This window comes from Rhineura floridana, chromosome 17 (genome assembly GCF_030035675.1).
Source record: "Rhineura floridana isolate rRhiFlo1 chromosome 17, rRhiFlo1.hap2, whole genome shotgun sequence".
Taxonomy (NCBI): Eukaryota; Metazoa; Chordata; class Lepidosauria; order Squamata; family Rhineuridae; genus Rhineura; species Rhineura floridana.
In genome coordinates, this window is record NC_084496.1 from 24,906,914 (window position 1) to 24,928,987 (window position 22,074).

At 47.3% G+C, this 22,074-nt stretch overlaps 1 protein-coding gene across 3 annotated transcripts in view; it reads right to left on the bottom strand.

Annotated features, from left to right (window-relative positions):
• Positions 1 to 22,074, bottom strand: part of LLGL1 (LLGL scribble cell polarity complex component 1) — a 95,057-nt gene that overhangs the window by 59,941 nt on the left and 13,042 nt on the right. For 2 of the 3 annotated variants that reach the window (XM_061599157.1, XM_061599156.1), the window contains exon 2: positions 12,389 to 12,486. In XM_061599157.1, the coding sequence (XP_061455141.1) occupies positions 12,389 to 12,486 (98 nt within the window). Of the gene's footprint in view, positions 1 to 12,388; positions 12,487 to 12,700; positions 12,737 to 22,074 lie in introns of those variants that run through there. The other variant, XM_061599158.1, reaches the window with a different exon arrangement.

The following is a 22,074-nucleotide window of genomic DNA, read 5'->3' on the forward strand; positions in this document are numbered from 1 at the left end:
GAAAGGAGGTGAGTCAGCCACTGAGAAGACTCTGTTTAGTAGCTAACACATTCCCCTTTAATGCTTATTGGCTCCTACGGACTTCTGCTATTGTGGGAGAAGGAATTAACAAGGATCTCATTCTTAACCCAGCAGCAGAAAAGAGGAAGAGAGGGCGTGGCTGTGAATACCATGAAGGGACCCTCTGCTTCTGAATTTGTGTCTACACTGCTGCTGCCAACTCCCAGATGATCTGTACCACGCCATTCCAAGTCACGGATCCATCCTTGCCCCGTCACAAGAAAACTTTGCATTGATTTCTGGGGCAGACATTTACAAGGGAAGGCGGTTGCTTTGGCGAGAATTGGGGAAAGTCTCTGCTCCACGAGAGCTGAAGAGAGAAGGGTGAGCTAAGCCAAAGCTGTGGAACACAAGGCTCGGGGGGGCAACTGTGGCCCTCCAGGCTTCTCTATCTGGCCCTTGCAATTCCCCTCCCCCAGGCCACACTCTTTACCAGCTCTGCTTTGCACCCTTCCAGGGAGTTTCTGGCTGGCTGAAATGCATCCTTGAACTTTGGCCATGCCTCTGGCATGCCTGGGTGGAGGTCAGAGAGGGGTATGCGACTGTGTGTAGAAACTAGCCAACTGTACTACGATAAAATTCATATTAGCTGCTCTGCCCTCGTTTGCTTCCGGCACTGCCCATCACTTCCATGCAGCCCTCGGACGGGAATCTGGCCCTCGGACTGGAAAGGGTTCCCCGCTCCTGATCTTTCATCCACGGTGAGGGGGGAAAAACCGCAAGGGGAAATGTGAATGGTGCATTGCTCTTTCCTTTTCTGCCTCCAGCACCGGGACCTCTTCCTCCCCTCTCATCCCACCCCACGTCAGACGCCCCCTGGAATTCCTGCAAAGCTAGGGCCTCCCAGCAACAGGGGGTTCCAAAATCTAGGCCTCCGGACATCTGCGCCAACGAGAGGGCTTTCGCCCAGCATTCCCATCGGCTCCAAAGACCTTTGGCTACGTGTGGCTTCGAGGAGGGGGAGAGAGAGAAGGGGAGGGAGCCAGGCAGCCTGACCAACTGGGCACATTCCCGCAACACAGCCACCACCAGTAACGGACACAAGACAGGCTCGCCATTCATAAGAAACCGTTTTGTTGGCCGGCTAGCAGGAAAGTGGCCGGTTGTATCTTTTGCTCTCTTTTGTTTTAAGCAGTCCTAAAGGCAGAGGAAACTTTTTTCACAGGAGGTGTTTTTATTTTACTGGACATTGGAATAAAACAAAGGGCCTGAGTTTGGTTGTATTAGAAAGAAAGAAAGAACGAACGAACGAAAGAAAGAACGAACGAACGAAAGAAGCCAAAGTTACCGGGTGGAAAAAGGAATTGTGGATTCATTGCCAGGCTGGTAGATTCCTCAACACTTAAATTTCACAGGTGACTCCACACCTGTGTGTATAATCTGAGAGGGCTGCTGTTGAACTGAGAATGTTAATCCTGAGAATCTCAGCTGATTTAAATTTTTACGTATCAACAGAAACCAAGCTTCTAGCCCTCATGGGGAAAGAGCTCCATGGCAGCATTTTTTTCCCATGAGTCTCTCCCTTTCGGGATCTCACCTGCCGAACATCCAAAGGGAAAAAGTACTGGAAATTAGTATCCAGATTCTACTCCTGCACAAGGGCATCTGGAATTGTCTGTTGTAATAACCATGTGTTTTTAACAACAACATAAACAGGTTTGTTTTACATATATAAGTACAGGAAGAACATATATAAGTACAGGCACTTTCTGCAAACCACAAACGTCTATTAGGCCAGACACTGAGCTATGAACTTGCATCTTGTGTTCAAATCCAATCCATGCCATAAGCTTTACTACATGGCTTAGGCAAACTAATCTCTCTCAGTCTCCACATACACACACCCCAACCCTGCAATAAGAATGCCGACCTACCTTACAGGGTGGCTGTGAGGATTACCAAAATAACGTACTGAAGTACAAACACACAAAGGCTGTTGTCCCATCTCAACCACATACACACACAATCCCGTGAAAGACACCCACGCTCGCTAGACTTCAAAACCAAGCGTGCAAATGGAGGGCATTCATGTAAAACAGAGAATACACTTGCACAAAATGCGTTCTGTGCAGAAAATCGGCCTTGCCATGACTTTCAAAATCATTCTTTTGTTTTATCTTTGGGGTGTGCTAGCGGCCAGTAGCGCTCCTCAACCAAGAGAGTTTGCAAGGACAACTAGAGGTAGGAAAACCCACTTCCTGCTCCCAGCGGGGATAGCATGACCTGTTGCTGTAGGTGGGATGCTCCAATAAGCCTCAGGGACAGAGGCCGTCAGCTGCTCGGAGGGCAGAGCCAGGCACTCAGCAGCCAAGGTTGGAGATGTGCGTATCTGGGAACACAGAAAGCCACCTTATACGGCGCCAAATCCACTGATCCATTTAGGTCAATATTGTCTACACTGACCGTCAGTGACTCTCCAGCGCAGACTCTGCCCCAGCCCTACCTGGAGATGCCGGAGATTGAACCCGGGACCTTCTACTTGCAAAGCAGATGGTCTGCCACTGAGCTAAAAGCCCTTTCCCAAGTTCAGTGGGTGAGAAAAGGAAAAATGGAAATGGACCGCCTTCAAGTCGATCCCAACTTATGGCGACTCTACAAATAGGGTGTTCATGGTAAGCGGTATTCAGAGGGGGTTTCCCATTGCCTTCCTCTGAGGCTGAGAGGCAGTGACTGGCCCAAGGTGGGGATTTGAACCGTGGTCTCCCAGGTTGTAGTCCAACACTCTAACCACTATGCCACACTGGCTGGAGGGGGCTTAAATCTCAGATAAGAAGCTGGCAGACCTGCAGTCCATCTTGTAACTCCTCTGACCCAAGTTCAATGTTTAGAGAAACAAAGAGGGCGGGGGGGGAGTGAGATCCCTGCCCCACAGAACATCCAATCTAAATTCAGCAATGGGACGAGTACAAAAAGGGAACCAGGAGACATTTTCTGCCTATTCAGAAATTTGGCAATGAATTTTCATCTCTTTAGCAGAGAGAGAGAGAGAGAGAGAGAGAGAGAGAGAATTCAGCATTTGCCAATCCAGCATGCCTGTCTCAGGAGCCAACCAACGCTAGTTTTTTGGAGGGTGGATGTGGGGATTTTATTCCTGCACTTCACCCTCCCACCCCTTGGCATCCATCCATGTGAAGAGTGATTCCATACCAAGACCCCTTTGGAGCGCAGGATGATTCCATTTAGGCACCGGGGGCTGTATTTGTAGCTGCTTCCTTTCCTGCCTGGCTGGAAAGTAGACAACTCCTCCCCCCCACACACACACCGCACGACTTAAGAACTTTATCCTCTGTTCTTAGGCCATTTCCCCCATTGTCTTTCCAACTCACACATGTCCTGAACAGAAGCCAACAGAGGCTGGCCTTCTAACATAGCTCCAGATGCAGAGGACTGGGGGGGGGGGGGAAGGGAGGGGTTGCGACTGCAGAACCACCAAATTTTTGGATGCCTCTAACTTCAGTTCAAAAAGTTCAGCTTTTCTGCTTGGAAAGAATCAACCAGCGTCCCTGCTTTCAAGGACGGCAGCATTCTGCATGACTGAACCAGAGCAAGTTTTTTTTAAAAGTAACTACAAATAGTTATATATATAAAAAAACACCTACAGGTGTCTAGCATTTTAGCATGTGTTTTTACATTGTTTTTAAACTGTGTTTTTACATTGTTTTTTGTGTTTTAAAATTTGTATATTTGTTTTTATTGTTTTTAATTGCTGTGAACCGCCCAAAGAGCTTTGGCTATGGGGCGGTATATAAATGCAATAAATAAATAAATAGCACCATCTTAGGCCACATTCACACCATGCATTTATTCCACTATTATTCCACTTTAATCAGTCATGGTTTCCCCCAAAGAATCCCGGGAACTGTAGTTTGTGAAGGGTGCTGGGAGTCGTTAGGAGAGCGCTATTCCCCTCACAGAGCTACAATCCCTAGAAGAGAGACTTACTGTTAAATCACTCTGGAAATTGCAGCTCTATGAGGAGAATATGACTCTCCTAACTCCCAGCACCCTTCACAAACTACAGTTCCCAGGATTCATGACTGTTTAAAGTGGAATAACAGTTGAACAAATGAACAAAAGCCAGCAGAGAAAGGTAAGTGGAGCAAGGGAATGGCGAGCAGCTCGGAAGCTCCACAGATTGCAGAAGGGGAGCGGAGAGGCCCCTCAGGGGCCCTTGTAGCTCCAGGGCCCCTCGGCCAGGGCCCCACCTAGCTGCCCTTTGGAGCCGGCCCTGCTCAGAAGCCACAGGAGAGGAGAGCAGTGTTGCACTCAGATCCTGCTTGTGGGCTTCCCATGGGTATCAGGTTGGCCACTGTGAGATGAGGATACTGGACTAGATGGGGGACTGGCCTGATCCAGCAGGCTCTTCTTACGTTCTTATTTATTTTTTAACATATCAACCACCCTGACTCCCTCCTGGAGAGAGAAGAATGTGGGAGGCACAATCAACTAAGGCAGATGCTGGAAGAGAGAAGGGCCGAGGGAAAGTGTTCCTTTGCATTCTATTCTTGAGGTTGTCAACTCCATGGAGACCGCACATCTTAGCAAGGCTGCCAGCGCAAAGGGGCTTGAAAAGAGCCAATTTTGGAAGCCAAGATGCTTGCAGCCCTCCAAAATGGATCTATTCAGGTTCCCTCCAAAAAGGCAGGGGAAGACCCTTCACAGGAAGGGGGGGGGCTCTTGTTGCTATGCACCAAGTTAAGCCTTCCTAGCCCTTGCTCGCCACTTCAGACAACACACACACACACACACACACCAACCTCAAATCATCAACTGCGGACTGCTCTGCAACACCAAACAGGAGAAGAGTGCTCCTTTCAATACCATATCCTATCTCTCGGCCTCAGTTTGAAGCAGCTTACAACAGGTATTTAACAGAGGAGGGCCAGTATCTCTTCTCGACCATCCCAGAGTGCAGGACATGGAATAATGGGCTCAAGTTACAGGAAACCAGATTGTGGCTCAACATCAGGAAAAACTTCCTAACTGTTAGAGCACTGCAACAATGGAACCAGTGACCTGGGGTCGGTGGTGGTCTCCCCAACGCTGGAGGTATTCAAGAGGCAGCTCGACAGCCACCCGTCGGGGATGCTTTAAATTGGATTCCTGCATTAAACAGGGGGTTGGACTTGATGGCCTTACAGGCCCCTTCCAATTCTACTATGCTACAATTCTAATCTATGATTCTAAGAAAAATCATCACGCAAGAGTTATAAGAAATGCCCATTAAAAAAACAACTTGTTACTACTCTTAACATGGCATTTTTAAAAAGTGAGTTCAAAAACAAAATATACTTTCAAAAGGCCCTGAACTCCATTAAGCACGTTTTCTCCATTTTGCAGAAAGAAAAAAAATTATGCTGACAATGTCAGAGAACATGACAAGCAAAAGGGACCGGGGGGGGGTATCCCACAATCGAGAGTCCATTTTGAGGAGGGGGGTTGGGAAAGTCATGCCTGATGCCCCACCCTACAGAGTAACAGGTTTTCATGGAGTTCACAGGGGGAGGAGAGAGAAATTATTTGCCTAGGTAGTACCTACCCCTTCAGGCGGCAGCCGTATTGACAGACCCACACACACTTTGACATGGGAACCCGGAAAGCTGCCTTATACCGAGTCACACCACTGGTCCATCTAGCTCAGTATCATCGGCACTGACTGGCAGCGGCTCTTCATGGTTTCAGGCAAAGGACTTTGCCAGCCCCGCCTGGAGATGCTGAGGACTGAACCTGGGACCTTCTGCATGCAAGACAGATGCTATACCACTGAGCTACAGCCTTCCCCATCAGTAGACGATGCCCTGATAGCTCAATCATCTTCCTTGACGTTGTCAACAACCAAAAATGTCAGTAAGATAATGTGGTTTAAACAAAAAAAAAAGTGGGCCAGGCCCCAGCAGCTATCTTAAGGATGATGGCCCTGGCTGCAACCAAGGCCTTATCGCTTAGCCACCCACCCCACTTCAGGAGGTGAGGGTTCTCATCCTCAAAGATTTTAACATTCAGCCAGGTTCATATTGAAGTAAGTGGATCCTCAGGTATCTAGGTTGTAAGGTTGAACAGATCCGTCTGTTTCCAGTCAATTTCGCACCTTTGTATTCATAAAGTCCTCTTTCCACATTAATCTGCAACCTTTAAATCCATTCGAAAATTCAAACTTAAATAATATTTCCGCAAGGTATGATTACTTATTTTATTATTATTTATTTTATTTATTTTATTTTATTTATATACCGCCCTAAGCCCAAGGGCTCTCTGGGCGGTGTACATAATAATAAAACAATCAGAGAATATATAAATACAATAATACAATGGAATCAAACAAAAATAATCAAAATAGCAGCAAAATACAACAATAAATATTAATAGTACACATTAAAATGCCTGGGAATATAAAAAGGTTTTCACCTGCCGCCGATAAGATTGCAGCGTCGGCGCCAGGCGCACCTCATCAGGGAGACTATTCCACAGTTCGGGTGCCACAACCGAAAAGGCCCTATTTCTAGTCACCACCCTCCGAGCTTCTCGATGGGATGGTACTCGGAGGAGGGCCTTAGATGTTGAGCGCAGTGTACGGGTAGTTTCATATTGGGAGAGGCGCTCCACCAGGTATTGCGGTCCCATGCCATGTAAGGCTTTATAGGTCAAAACCAGCACTTTGAATTTAGCCCGGAAACAAATAGGAAGCCAGTGCAGACAGGCTAAAACAGGTGTTATATGAGCGGACCTTCTGGTCTGCGTCAACAATCTGGCCGCTGCATTCTGGACTAACTGTAGTTTCCGAACTGTCTTCAAGGGCAGCCCAACGTAGAGCGCATTGCAGTAGTCCAATCTAGAAGTTACCAGAGCATGAACGACTGAGGCGAGGTCGTCACTGTCCAGATAGGGACGTAGCTGGGCTACCAATCGAAGATGGTAAAAAGCATTCCATGCCACTGAGGCTACCTGAGCCTCAAGAGACAGGGAAGAGTCGAAAAGAACTCCCAAGCTATGAACCTGTTCTTTCAAGGGGAGTGTAACCCCGTCCAGAACAGGGTGAACATCCACCATCTGGGCAGAGAAGGCACTCACTAACAGCGTCTCGGTCTTGTCTGGATTAAGCTTCAGTCTGTTAGCTCCCATCCAATCCATTATCGCGGCCAGGCAACAGTTTAGTTCAATTATTAGAATAGAAATTATTCAATTTATTAGTCACTAGCTACACAGAAAGTCTCTAAGCGGCTAGCCCAATTTTAAGAGCACAGAGCACATCATAAAAATTGGGGGGTGGGGTACACATTACAATTAAAACCACGCAAGAAGCCACGCAGCAGCAAAGCAAACGGAAGCAAAAGCATATCAATACAAAATTCTCAGAATCATTACGTGCCTGGGAGAAGCGGTAAGTTTTTACCCAGCGCCAAAAAAAAATTAGATGCATTTCTGAAAATACATTTAGAAATGCACCTATTCCTAAACATATTTTATCCAAAAGCACATTATTTTTAATGCATCATGGTACCTTTTGAGAACAGTATCTCAAAATTCAGAGAGATGCAAAATGTGATGGATTAATTATGTCCCATCCATATATTAGTCTGTGAGGTCAGTTTGCTTAAAAACACAAACTGAATTAAATTCTCTTCATCCTTACTAGGTCCCAATCAATTTTTATAGATCAAAGCCAGCATCTTAAATTGGGCTCGGACACAAATTGGATCCCAGTGAAGGCTGAAGTACTAGCAAATCGCATCCCCCCGTTGCTAACACAAGTTAGGCCCCATCTTCACTATACATTTAAAGCTGTCGCCACCTTAACAGTCATGGCTTCACCCAAAGAATCTTGGGAAGTACAGTTTGCTAAAGGCGCTGAGAGTTGTTAGGAGACCTCTGTTCCCCTCCCAGAGCTACAGTTCCCAGAGAGGTTTAATAATCAATCCCAGATAACTCTGGGAATTGTAGCTCTGTGAGGGGAATAGGGGTCACCTCAAAACTCTCAGCACCCTTTGCAAACTACACTTCCCAGGATTCTTGGTAGGGAGCCATGGGCGTTATTCAACTTTAGTTCTACTTGGGTAGACCCAATGAAGATAATAGACATGACTAACTTAGGTTCATTAATTTCAATAGGTCTACTCTGAGTAGGCCTTAGTTGAATACAACCCCATAGCTGCTTCAAGTGGCATGATACTGCTTGAAATGTACAGGGCGGATGGGGCCTCAGTCGACAGCTTCCAGCTGTACTCTGAACTATCTGACTTTTCTGAACAGTCTCCAAAAAATAACAGGAAGGCCCACAGGCAGCAGGTTGCAGCAGTCTACCCCAGATGAGGATGTTATTCTCAAAGCAAGAACGCAGCATGCAGCTACCCTATGACTTTTCTTCTTCTGAATTCCCCCTCATCCAATGATTACAGCACTTCCGTCTGGGGAAAAAAGGGTGTTCCACAGGCGTTGGCTGCCTCTGCACCTCTGGGGGAGGTGATGAAAGGTGAGCTTCTCTTTGGTCCTCCCCCTAAACTCTCCAACCCGGGCTCCACCGCCGCAGGAGCTAGAAGCAAGGCAAAGTATATAACTTCCTACGGCACTCCCTCCCTGCCCCGAGACTGGCAAAAACAGGTGGCTCCTGAGTCCTGACCCCGTAATTTAAACCTCCATCTGCAATTTAAGAAGGCCGGAGAGAAGTTGCAACAAAAATCACACCTGTTGCTCCAACTCCATCATCTTCTCTTCGGCACACACTCCTTGGGGTTTGTGCTCCACCTCACACACACAAATAGTTAGCGCAAAGTCTCTGCTACGAGCAGGTAAACCAAAGGAGGTAAACAAATACAAAAAACTTTATACTTTCTGTTCAGTTGCCTCTAAGAAACAGAGACTTGAAATTTGGCAAGTCCAACATCCTCGGGGGGGGGAATAGCCAAACTGCTGTAAACCGCCCAGAGATCTTTGGCTATGGGGCGGTATATAAATGTAATAAATAAATAAATGCCTGGGGAGGAAGCGTATTCCATTTGGAACTGAAAACACCAAAGTTACAAGCAAGAGAAGAGCAAGAGTTTCCCACTGACTTCAGTGGGAAAAACAAAGGTAAAACACAAACTAAGGCAGCCTGAAAGACAAGAAAATTCCCTCCCCCATGCACATCCCTGCACCCTGAGTTTCTAGTATGTGTCAAGGGTAGCAAGGGGGGGGGGTGAGGAGAGGGTCTGTGTTTTGAACAGCTTTGGAGAAATCCCGACACAGAGTTAAATAAAATTACAAAATAATTTCCTGCCTTATTGATCTGCTATATCCTGAGAATAGGAAGGTTACTGAATACCCCCCTCCCTCTCTCCCTCTCTCTCTCTCTCTCTCTCTCTCTGTGTGTGTGTGTGTGTGTGTGTGTGTGTGTGTCTCTCTCTCTCACACACTCACACACACACACACACACACACACACGTGCGCACGGAAGAGAAAAAGGAGATTTGATGGAAGGGGAAAAGCTAAAGAGGGAACATCTCTTCCAGTTGTTAAGAGCTATCATAGTCCTGTGCATTTCAAGGGAAAGAAAGCTACCTTATACCGATTCAGACTTTTGCCCACCTAGTCCAGTACAGCCTGCTCTGACTGGCAGCAGCTCTCCAACATCTCAGGCCGATAAAGTCTTCCCCTTCCCTTGCTACCTGATCCTTTGAGCTGGAAACACCGAGGATCACACCTGGGACCTTCCGCATATGCGAAGCCTGTGCGTTGCCACATGCCTACGTCAAGGCCACCAGCAACCACAACAAGAAAAACCCACCACTATTTGTGGGAGTTTTAGAAGCCACTGGCAGACCTCTGAGCCTCACACAACCCAAAGCACAACCTGCGAAGAACATGGCAGAGAAGCAACCTAGTCACTGCACACCGGCTGTTATCAACCTTGTTAGCAAGGTTAGAAATTTGCTGTGCTATAGCAGCCAAGCAACAAGCTGTCAACCCAGCCCCCCAGCCCTCAGTTCAAACCTCTCCTTCAATTACTTGCCTACTATGCAGGGTTGTTATGAGGATCAAGGTTACACTAACACTCGTGATATAAGTGCCAACACATCTATTCTGACCAAACTACCAGCAGTAGACCTCTAGGGGCTTACACCTCCAGATACAACTATTAAGCTTGGGTCTGTAGTTTTTAAAAAGCAAAAAGGCTTTGATCAAGGCAGGGGGGATCTGTGGCCCTCCAAATATTGCTGAACTACAACTTTCACCATCCCCAACCATTACTGACTGGGGCTGATGGGAGTTGGTGAACATCTGACAGTGGCCCAGTCAAAGTCCTGATCTCAATCCCATTGAGAATCTGCGACGCTCTTTGAAAATTGCTGTCCACAAGCGACGTCTAACCAACCTGAACAACCTGGAGCAAATCTGCCAAGAAGAATGGGCCAAAATCCCTCCGACGCTGTGTGCAAAGCTGGTACATACCTACCCCAAAAGACTTAAAGCCGTTATTGCAGCGAAAGGTGGCTCTACCAAATATTAATGCATGGGGGTTGAATACTTATGCAAGCAACATGCTTCAGTTTTCTATGTTTCTTACGAACATTTCCCAACATAAAACCAATGTCACCTTACAATAATTGATTTTGAGTTTCAGCGTTTCAAAATAAAATATCATACAGAACGAAATTACAATGTACCATCTGTAATTCAGTAATATGAGAGCATTGGTTAGGAGTCTGATTACTTTTGCAAGGCACTGTATGCGTGTGTGTGTGTATATATATACACACACACACACACACACGTGTACGTATTTATCTCCAGGGCAGTGGTTCCCAAACCTTTCCCCCCCATGGACTACTTGAAAATTGCTGATGATCTAGTGGACCACTTAATACTTTTCCCACCTGTTGTAGGAATTGTAATGTGCTATGCGAGATGCAGTATGATTTCTGATTGCATTTCTGTTGCTTCTCTTATTTTTTTATATTGTATTTTATTGTATTACAATTTGCATTCCATAGAATTCAAATGGCAGTAAATGCAATATACGAAGCAATGCAGTTAAAAATAAGTATGAACATTTAATGCAGCTATGCCAAAGCCCATCGGAATGAGAGTCAGGATCAGTAATTGCTGAGAGCGAGTGAGAGAGCGTGTGTCTCTGGGCGCGCAAGTGTGGATGAGCGTGCGCACATGTAGGCTGATTTAAGTACGGGTATGTTATTTTATGTCGACTTTGTGTGGGTACTGAGTGACTGGAAATGTACTGAAGGAGCAGAATCCTATTTTATGGATTTTGAGGTATTCTTTTTATTGTTCATAGTGATTAGAGCAGGTTTGGGGAACCTTTTGCCCTCCAGATGTTGCTGAATCAAAACTCCGATCATCCCTGGCCATGCTTGCTGGAGCTGATGCGAGTTGTAGTTCAGCAACATCTGGAGGATCCAAGGTTCTCCATACCTGGGTTAAGCGTGTCGGACTAGGACCTGAGAGATCAGGGTTCAAATCCCCATTCAGCCATGAAGGTCACTAGGTGATTTTGGGCCAGTCACTGTGCCTCTCTGTCCAGCCTAGCCTACTTCACAGGATTGTTGCGAGGGCAAAATGAGGAGCAGGACCATGTACACCACCTTCAGCTCCTTGAATAAATGTAACAATAGATGTACTGTATTATTTAATTTTGTTTCCCGTTCTAAACCACGTTGCAATGTCTCCTGACGAAAAGCTTGAAACATTCGAAATAAAAACAACTATCGAGTGAGCCACAGGTTTCCCCACCTCCGCTTAGATCATGCTGCATTTGCAACTCTGCACAGATATCCCAAACACCCCTGAGTCATGACCACAAAAAAACCCCTAACTTCTGATCAAGGCAATATTTGCACGCCTCTGGGATTAGGCCAGGGTGGGGAACCTTTTCTAGTCAGAGGGCCACTTCTGGGCAACATTCCAGGGGCCACATGCCAGTGGTGGGTGGGACCAGAATCAAAAGTGGGCGGGGCAAAAGATGTAAATTTTACCTTTGTACAGTGGGCCAGTCTCTATGCACACTCACATACCCCTCTCTCAGTCCTCACCGAGGCAAGCAAAAGGCATCACCAGAGTTCAAGCACATGTTGCAGCCAAGCAAAAACACTCCATGAGGGTGCAAAGGAGGTGAGAAGGTGTGTGGCTTGGGTGGAATTCTGAGGGATGAAGAGAGGGGCCGAGAGGCCTACATCTGGCCCCTGGGCCCAAGGCTCCCAACCCCCCAGATCAGGCAGCCCTTTCCCACCAAGGTAGCTACCTGGTAGCTTTGCTGATACAAGTCAGCTCTTACCTTCCCCTTCCACCGGTGTTCCATGCGCGGAAGGGACGCCCCAGTCAAATAAAAAAAGGATACATTTTCACGGCTCCCGATTTGGTGCCAATGGCCATGATTCGTAGCTTGGGATCGAAGGCCAAGGAGCTGGGCTGGTTGGGGAATCCATGCTCCACAGTCTGGAAGGGAAAGAAGAGGAGAGAACTGTGTTTTAGTTACATCAGGCTCATGAGGTAGGGTGGGGACCCCTCATAGCAAACTTGTCCAGGACGAAGGAACGACTTGGAGGCTGGCGAACCTCCAAAGCAAGAACTAAGATTTGAGGCTGTAGTTTCCCAGCTCCCCCACCCACACACATCCATGCTCCCTTGCCACAGAAACACAGCGCATTACCGAAGAATCTGCAACATGTTGCCGCCTGCACGTTCAGCTCAAGCAGGCCCGTGGGGTTCCCCTGTTCCTCTGCACCTGCTCCTAGAACACACACAAGAGCCCTGTCACAGGGATAGGGAGCCTTTCCCAGCCCAAGGTCCGCATTCTCCTCAGGGCAACCTTCTGCGGGCCACATGCCAGTGGTGGGCATGGCCAGAGGCAAAAGTGGGCAACGCAACAAGTGTAAACGTTTACCATTGCACAATAGGCTAGTTCAGAGCTTGGAAAAGTTACATTTTTGAACTACAACTCCCATCAGCCCAATTTGGAGCCATGCTGGCTGGGGCTGATGAGAGTTGTAGTTCAAAAAAGTAACTTTTCCAAGCAGTTTCTACTTGCACACACTGACGTGTTTTTCCATACAGGCCTTATCAGAGTTCAAGGAAACACTCTAGCCAGGCAAAAACATCCGAGGAAGGTGTGACGCAAGGCCAGCGAGAAGTGTGGCCTGGGGAAGGGCCACATTTGGCCCCCAAACTCAGGCTTTCCCACCCCGCCCTATCAGATGAGGGCAAGAGCCCTTCAAAGATAAGCCCGGAAAGAGGGAAGGAGCCCTTCATGAAATCCATAAGCCACACCCTCCAAGTTCCCCCCACTTCAGTATTAGCGAAATTCTGCCAGCTCTCCTGTAGCCTTTCAACAGAGTTAGCTAAAACATTGTAGAGGGCCAGACCCCTCCTGTCCTCCCTGTAATGTTGACCCCTGACAATGGGGGATATATTGGCCAAAGGAGCAGAGATCCAGAAGATGGGGACGATGGATGTCATTAAGCCCCCCACCCCACCCCAAATTCTTTCCCCCATAATTTTGAGCTCAGCACCCCAGGAGCCTTTTAAAAAATACACAGGAGCTACAGAGCTGTCACAAAAAGGTAAGGGCCCCCCGTGCTACCCCTCTTCAGTACTTCATGCACTGGTCCAGATGTTTTGCATAGATCTTCTACAGAGACAAGGAACACATCTTGAATAGTAACAGCCATCAACAAGTAGGACCTGCAACAAAATGTTGCAACGTGGAGCGTAAATGGGTAGTGCCCCCCTCCAGGTAATGCCACTCCATTTCCCATTCCCCCTCATTCTCCTTCCTCACCCCCCAAAAGAACTATGAATCAGCAGTCTGTGGCCACTGGATATGCCCAGGTCTCGTGGCTGCTGGGAGGGGGGTCTCTCCTGACACAACAAAACAACTTTTGCAAACCTCTGGATTCCCCCCCCCAAGCTTGCCACAACCTCTGGCTTGTGCACAGGTGGTGCTCATTTGGCTAAATAAGCAACACCACTCACACCTGAACAGCAGAATTGGAGGGAATAATAATAATAAATTTTATTTTTCAGTCGCCTATTTGTCCGGTTAGGGACACTCTAGGCGACGTACAACAATTAAAACAGTGTATATATATATCAACAACAATCAAATATAAACTAAAAGCCATCCTTCAGTTCATATAACGTAGCATTAATCTACGTAGCATTTTAAATTCCAGCCACAGCCAGCCAGATGCTTCCAAGAAGGTCTCAAGCAGGACACAAAAGCAATTGCCTCCCTTACTTGCTCTACCCCAGCAACCAGTATTTCAGGGATACACTATTCCTGAACATGCAGGTTCGTCTTAGCTGTTGCAGTTAACAGAATACACCCAATGCATTCCCTGGGACTGCAAACTATAGGGCACATCAATAGTTTCTTCCCCCACTGACCCTTCCCTCCATCTTTCTCCCTCCCTTTGCTGCCTCCCCGCTGCGATTAACTTTAGATTGAAAGCACCTTGGGGCACAAACTCATCTCCTTGGCATTCTCAAGCACCATGCACATAAATTACACTGCTTTAATGCGGGCAATAATGCGTATTAATTACGTTAATTGTCATACATGGAAGCTCGCCCCAAATTACCAAGAGTCTCACTGAAGACATTCCACCCAAAATCTTACAGGGAACTCCAGAGAAAAGCAACTATCTCCTGGGAAAAGGTTCAGAAAGTTCCCCACTTAAGAAGAGGTCGGTTTCTGAGCTGGTTTTTGGTTCCCAAAGGGTAAGATTTACCACCATCTTCTCTACAATGAGAGGTAGAGTGCCCCTGAAAGTGGAAGTTCCATTTAGTTATCCTGGCGAAAGGAAAAATTGAGCAATTCCTGGCTGGATCAGATCAAAGGTCCATCTTGGCATGTTTCCAACAGCGGGCAGACCAGTGCCTTTGGAAAGCTCAGGAGAAACAGTCTCTCTCTCTTTCATAGTCAGGATCCTGCGATCAAGAGTTGCTGCAGAATTCCCATCAATATGAATAATGCAATTCAAGTAGATCTGCATAGCATTAAATTATGCAAAACAAACTATGCCAAGCCAGAGGTACCATGGGAGAGAGGCGATGGACTATGCCAGGCACACAATAGTTTCTCACCACCAGTAATCTTGTTCAGCTACCTCTCTGGACCCCCAGATCTCTGGACCCATACACTTCCACACATATATCCACACCCATAAGGGCTAGAAACTTGACCTGAGTCTCAAAAACCCTGAAAAACCTCAAGTTGCTCAAAAGGCTAAATTCTGCACCACTCTTTTTTTCAGTGATTCCACACTTGCATTGCAAGATCTCACAGTCACAAAACACACACACACACACACACACACACACACACACACAGAGGGAACCAAGTTTCCTAAAAACACAAAAATGTGTAGACATTAGTTCAGCAGATGTCCATGGGGAAGCATCAAGGAGATTCCAGTACCAGCCCTTGCTTAGTCTGTGGCTTCTATGTCTGTAATATTTGCAAAGTGTAAATCATTGCTGTGTCCATAACTAATAAATTCCATTACAAAAAAAAAAGGTGAATTTATGTCACATGCAGGGGTATAGTTGTCTCGGGTCACGGAGGGTCATAGACCTCTTATTTTTGGGGGAGCAGGGTCCTGAGCAGGGTCCTATATATGAGCCAATCAGTATGAAAGGGGAGCATGTTAGCTACTAAGAGGCTTCCGTGTCCTTTCCTGCTGATTGGAGCCAATCAGAGTGAAAGGAGGTGAGTCAGCTGCTCAGAAGACTCTTCTCAGTAGCTAACACACAACCTCCCCTTCCTTGCTGACTGGCTCCTGGGGACGTCCGCTGTAATGGAGTGTGAACTCGGAGGCGACATGGAGAGCAAGGGAGGCAAGGGAAAGTGGGAAAAGGGGTGTGACTGTGAGAAGGCATGGTGTGCCTATCATGAACGGACTTGCACTTTGCTGAATTTGGCACTACACTACTGTTCAGACTCCAAAGGCCACCATCAGACTCCAAAGGCCACATGCACGCACTGCAAGATTGGTTACTAAACTTCCACAACACAGGAAAGTGTAGGTGAAGAGGCGGGGAGCACATGAGCACATGCTCTGCACTCAGAAGACCTCCAGCATCTTCAGGTAGGGCTGTGAAACACCCCTGGTTTGCTGCTGGTACAGGCGTCACTCAACTAGATAGGCCAACGGTCTGACTCTCTGTAAGGTAGCTTCCTATTTAACTGAGCGCTTTCTCCAGAGCCATGAGGACTGGAATCCTCCTTTTTAGAGGTAGGCCCATAGCTCAGTACTTCCCACCTACTTCGCATGCAGAAGGCTGCAGGTTCAATCCCTCCCCCCGCCCCAAGGAGAGCCGCTGTCAGTCAGCAAAGACCAGGGGTGGGGAATGTTTTTCAGACAGAATGCCACATTCCCTTATGGGAAACTTTCTAGGGGCTACAAACCAATGGTGGGCAGGAGCAGAGCCGAAAGTAGCTGGAGCAACAAATGTAAATTTCATCTTTGTACAATAGTTTCACACTCACACCCCTTTCCTTCTCTATCCTCCATCTGGGAAAAGAAGAGGCATTATCAGACCTCAAGGGCACATTCCAGCCAAGCCAAAACATTCAAGGATGGCAACAAGAATGTGCCAGTGAGAGGGTGTGTGGCTGAAGAGGAGGTATAATGTCATGTTTAATTATTTTTAATAATTATTTAATTATTCTTCTTATTAAAAATGTCTCAAGGTGACTTACAATTATAAAAGCATATGTGACAACAAACCTTGCTGAAGACCTTCCTCTTTCAACAAGCCTTTTAAGTAGAGACCTTATCCAAGCCTGCATCTGCGCTGGAATTGCTTTTTAATATGTTTTAAAGATGTTTTGTTTTAATATTTTTTAAACATGTTTTGTTTTAAGATATTTTAAAGTCTGTTTACAAGGTGTCTTAGAGTGTTTTTAATATTTTTGTTTCTGCCCTGGGCTCCTTCTGGGAGGAAGGGCAAGATATAAATTTAATAATAACAACCACCATTTTAAAAAAGAGCATTAATTGATTAAAAGTGCTCACCTTGCAATACTATAAAAAGGACAAATCCTCCCCCATCCTACTAAACCCTTGGGGATAATCATACCTGATCACCCCAATTAAGACAGAAATGCTTGGGTGAACAGAAACATCTTTGTCTGGCACCTAACCATTGGCAATGACAGTGCCAGGCGTATCTCTCTGGTGGAGAACATTCTGCAGTTGGGGAGCCACCACTGAAAAGGTCCGTTCTTGTGTCGCCACCCTATGCACTTCCCTTGGAGGGGGCACACAGAAAAGGGCCACAAGATGAATGCAGGGTCCGGGTAGGTTCATGTGGGCAGAGACGGTCCCAAAGGTATAGCCTGGGGAGAATCCCAAGGGCCACATCAAGATGCCTGGAGGGTTGCATCCCTCCCCCCAAAACTTCTGAAGCTCCTCACCCCTGGCGAAGACAACACTCAGCTCTATGGACTAGTGGCTGACTTGGTATAAAGGCAGCTTCCTTTATACCTCAGATGCTATCTGAACACCCCAAGGCCCCTTGGTGGTCTTCCACTGCTGGCCAACGGGTTGATTTAAAGGGGCTTTAGGAGAGCCAAGCCAGCCCACACAACGCAGGTGGAAGGCTCCTCCCAACTCTCCTCTGGCTGACACCAGGCTCCAGGGAGCACATCTTTCAGGGCAGCCAGAAAAGAGGGATAGATTAATAAAGACTTGGCCGAGAGTTTGGTGCAAAGCAGTCACTCCCTCCTCATCTCCCCCAAGAATTCTTTCAGCCAAGGACTGCAGGGGTTTTTTTTTTTCCTGGACCGGACAGACAAATGAATCTTTTCAGCCAATTCCAGCTTTGCGTCTCTCGGGCTCCGGGGTCAACGCAAGCGAACATTCAGCAGAGAAAGGAAGGCAGGGAGAGAAAGGAGCTATTAAAAATGCTATCGGGCAGTTAAGTTTCCAGCTTCCCCGCCTTGGTCAGCCTGCACTGCAGACCACACAGAAAAACTGGGTGTGCTGGCATGCTGAATGAAAGCTGCCCCCCCCTTTCCCATGATGCACAAGTAGAGGCAGGACAAGAAATCCAACATGGTCAGCGAGGTTGTAAAAGTGTCAGTCTCACTGGGAGTCGAGAAGTCGAGCAAAGAGATTGCCCTGGAGAACAAGGAGGTACACTGGATAACTGCCAGCCACCACTGGATAACTGCCAGCTCCCAACAAAGAGGGACTCCATTTTCTCTCCCCCAAAGAGGGAAGCCAGAACAAAGAGGTTTGCCAAGGCCAGGACTCTAAGTTCTCCAGAGAGGTGGAACCCCAGAATCACACCACTGTGCTCACAGAACAGCAGCAGGGAACATTCTTCAGCCCAAGGGCCACATTCCCTCCAAGGGCCACATTCCCTCCAAGGCAACCTTCCGGGGGCCACATGTCAGTGACAGGCGAAGCAGGAGCGGATGGCACAACGAATGGTAATGGTACCTTTGTACGGTAGGGTAGTTTCCACACACACACCCACTCTGTCTCCCATCCAGACAAGCAAGAGGCACAATCAGAGTTGAAAGACACGTTCCCGTCAGGCAAAAACACTCAAGGAGAAGGTGAAGCAAGGCTAGCGAAAGGGTGTGGTGTGGCACAACTCGCGAGGGCCAGACAGTGAGGCCTGGAGGGCCACATTTGGCCCCTAGGTATGTGGCTCCTCACCCCGTTGCAAAACAAGATGAAGAAATGAACAACACAAAGCCAATTCAAAATGTGTCATCAAGGAAATGAGGGTTTAGGTAAACGTACATGATGAATCACCAAGCTACCTAATTTTTTTAGCCTGCTCTGCCTCCAAGGAACATGTCAGACATGATTCTTCACCTGCTCCCTTTCAACCCTAAAATCATTGGCTGAGAGAACGTGATTGTTTTTAAACTGTTTTCAGAATGTTTTTAATTATATTGTTTTAATTACGTGTTTGTCACCCTGGGCTCTTTTGGGAGGCAGGGCCGGATATACGCTGAATAAAACAATAACAATAATTTTAATGGCACACAACCCTATGAAGCAGGTTAGGCATAGAGTGCAACTAACCCAAGCTTGATGGCAGAATGGGAATTTGAACCCGGGGCTCCTGATAGTACACTGGCTACCCATTTTTGTTTTGATAGTCACAATAGAGATGGATCAATGATCTGACTTAAGTGTAAGGCAGATTCCTCTATTCCTGTGACACCTTTGAGATCTTCATGCCGTCTTGTAGCGCAGAAAAAAGAAGGAGCACAGGCAATGGGTATGTGCTTATTTCAGCATTTACCTATCTATCTTTGCACGCAGGATTTTTTAAAAGTTATTTTTTAGATACTGTCCTAACAAAGAGCCTGGCAAATGGACAGGAAATGCCAACCAAACAACCCGCCACAGCTGTTTATCGCCACATCGGTGATAAATCACATTGTGACTGGGAAGAGGCTACAAGAGAAGGTACTTTAACCTTGCCACAAGAGGATCACGGCGCAGGGGAAGCCAGAGGCAATGACAGATATGTGTTTGTCTCCAGGCTTTGGATGCCTGATCAACAAGGGAGATGGCCCAGATGACAAAAGGCCAGCCAGGATCCTCCCTAGTAGAAAAGATCCAGGCTATCTTTCGGTGCTTGTAAACAGCCACTTTTTTACTCAGCTGGGGCAGGTAAAGTTCACCTCCAGAAGAGTAAAATGACCCAGGGCGGGAGTTGCATAATAATGTGCTCCCCTTTGGGGCTGTTGAGCCTGCACTCCACCCTGCTTTTATAAAATTAATTTTGTTTTTACAACTTTAACAAAGGAGAGGGGACAAAAAATGAATGAAATATATTGATATTAATAATACCACCCACCATCATTTCACATTCAAGACACAACAATACCCTCCATCATTTCCCATCAAGGATACAATACTGCCATCTTAAGTTAAACATACAAGCTCATATAAGCCCTCCAGATGTCCAAATAGGTATCCACATGAAATTGATGTGTATAACAGATATTTTCAAATGTAGCCCACCCCATTTACACAGACCACCATACAGCTATAAGAAAAACTTCCACAATATTTTGGGTGTCCCCCCCCAATATGCATAAATTGGTGAAGTGAAGATCTGGACAACTGACAAAGCGTTGTGCATCTCGGGTGGATACTCCCACCGGCGAGACTCCGAAGTTCCAAGCTTTATCACTTAAAAGAGCTGGCTGTCTTGATCAGCAGCAGCAAGCCAAGTAATGGCCACCAGCTTGGATGGCTTTAAAAGACAAATTCATGGAGGACAGGGCTATCAATGGCTACTAGCCATGATGGCTGTGCTCTGCCACCCTAGTCAGAGGCAGCATGCTTCTGAAAACCAGTTGCCGGAAGCCTCAGGAGGGGAGAGTGTTCTTGCACTCGGGTCCTGCTTGTGGGCTTCCCCCAGGCACCTGGTTGGCCACTGTGAGAACAGGATGCTGGACTAGATGGGCCACTGGCCTGATCCAGCAGGCGCTTCTTATGTTCTTAAGCCAGAGCCACAAGTATGCATAGAGTTCTCTGCCACCAGTATTCAATGCCTGAGCGTACTTTCATCTTGCAGGTGCAGATCCAATAAGCAGCATTCACTGATCTAGGCTTCCTCAATATGGTGCCCTCTGAATAATTTACGCCACGGGGTCTGATGGGTGCTGTAGTCTAAATCATCCGGAGGGCACTACGTTGGGGAAAGCTGAGCTAATATATTCGCTAAGGTGGAGTGCCTCCAGCTCTTAGGCAAACAAGAGATCCACGATCACATGGATTCCCCACCTGCCCCAGGGCAGATGCCTCATTTTCACGGCTGTTTTTGTGAAACCAAGACAAGTTCAGAGTCCATTCCAAGTAGCAAGAGCTTGCCACAGAGGCTGGTTATATGTACAATTAATGGCTGGCTATTAAGCCAGGTCAATATCTGCACTGCCCCCCCCCCATGCAAGTGGCCACTATGCGTGGCCCGCTGCACACCCTAAACCTCCAAGCAAGCAGATATCTGGATTTTTCAATCTACCAAACAGGGGAGCAGCGGATTGCTTAAAAGAAAATAGTGTATAAACGTATGATTAGTTTTATTACATTTATACCCTCCTTTTCCTCCAAGGAGCTCAAGGTGGTGTACATGCTCCTTCCCGTTCCCATGTTATCCTCACAACAACCCTGTGAGGTAGGTTAGGCTGACAGACAGTGAATGGCCCAAGGTCATCCAGCAAGCTACGTGGCTGAGGGAGCGTTTGAACTCTGGTCTCCCGGGTTCTAGCCTGTCACTCTAACCACTACACCACACCAGCTCCAATGTGTTATATACCCTCTGATGCCCACGGTGCCACTCTTGGGGTGGCACCACTCTAGGTATCCTACTGGCATTGCCCCCTCCATCAAAACAAAACCAGAGAGCATGAGACAGATTGCAGAAAGGTCATGCCACTTACAGGAAGCCCCGTGTTAACACCTTCCTGCCCCAAGAAAGCAAGAGGAGAGACTATGGCCCAGGGCCAGAACACCTGCTTTGCATGCAGAAGGTTCCAGGTTCAATCTCCAGCATCTCTAGTGAAAAACAGAAACAGGCACAGGTAGCGAGAAGTTGCTCATCTACCTGAGACACTAGAAAACTGCTGCCAGCCAGGGTAGACCAGGGGTGGGGAACCCTTTTTCAGCCCAGGGGCCACATTTCTTGCTGAGCAACCTTCCAAGGGCCCCGTGCCGGTGGTGGGCAGAGCCAAAGACAAAAGTGGGCGGAGCAACAAATGTAAACTTTACCTTGTACAGTAGTCTGCTTTCTCCACACACACCTGTCTGTATCCACATTCCAAGCAAGAGGCCTTATTATCAGAGTTCAAGCAGACATTCCAGCGAGGCAAAAGCAATTAAGGCAGGTGAAAAGCAGGGTCAGTGAGAGGCGTGGCCTGGGGAAAGTCACGAGGGCCAGACAGAGAGCCCTGGAGGGCCGCACTCGGCCCCCCCCAAGCCAGAGGGCCACTGTTCCCAGAGCAGACAACGCTGTGCTAAACGAAGCAATACCCTGAGTGGGGAT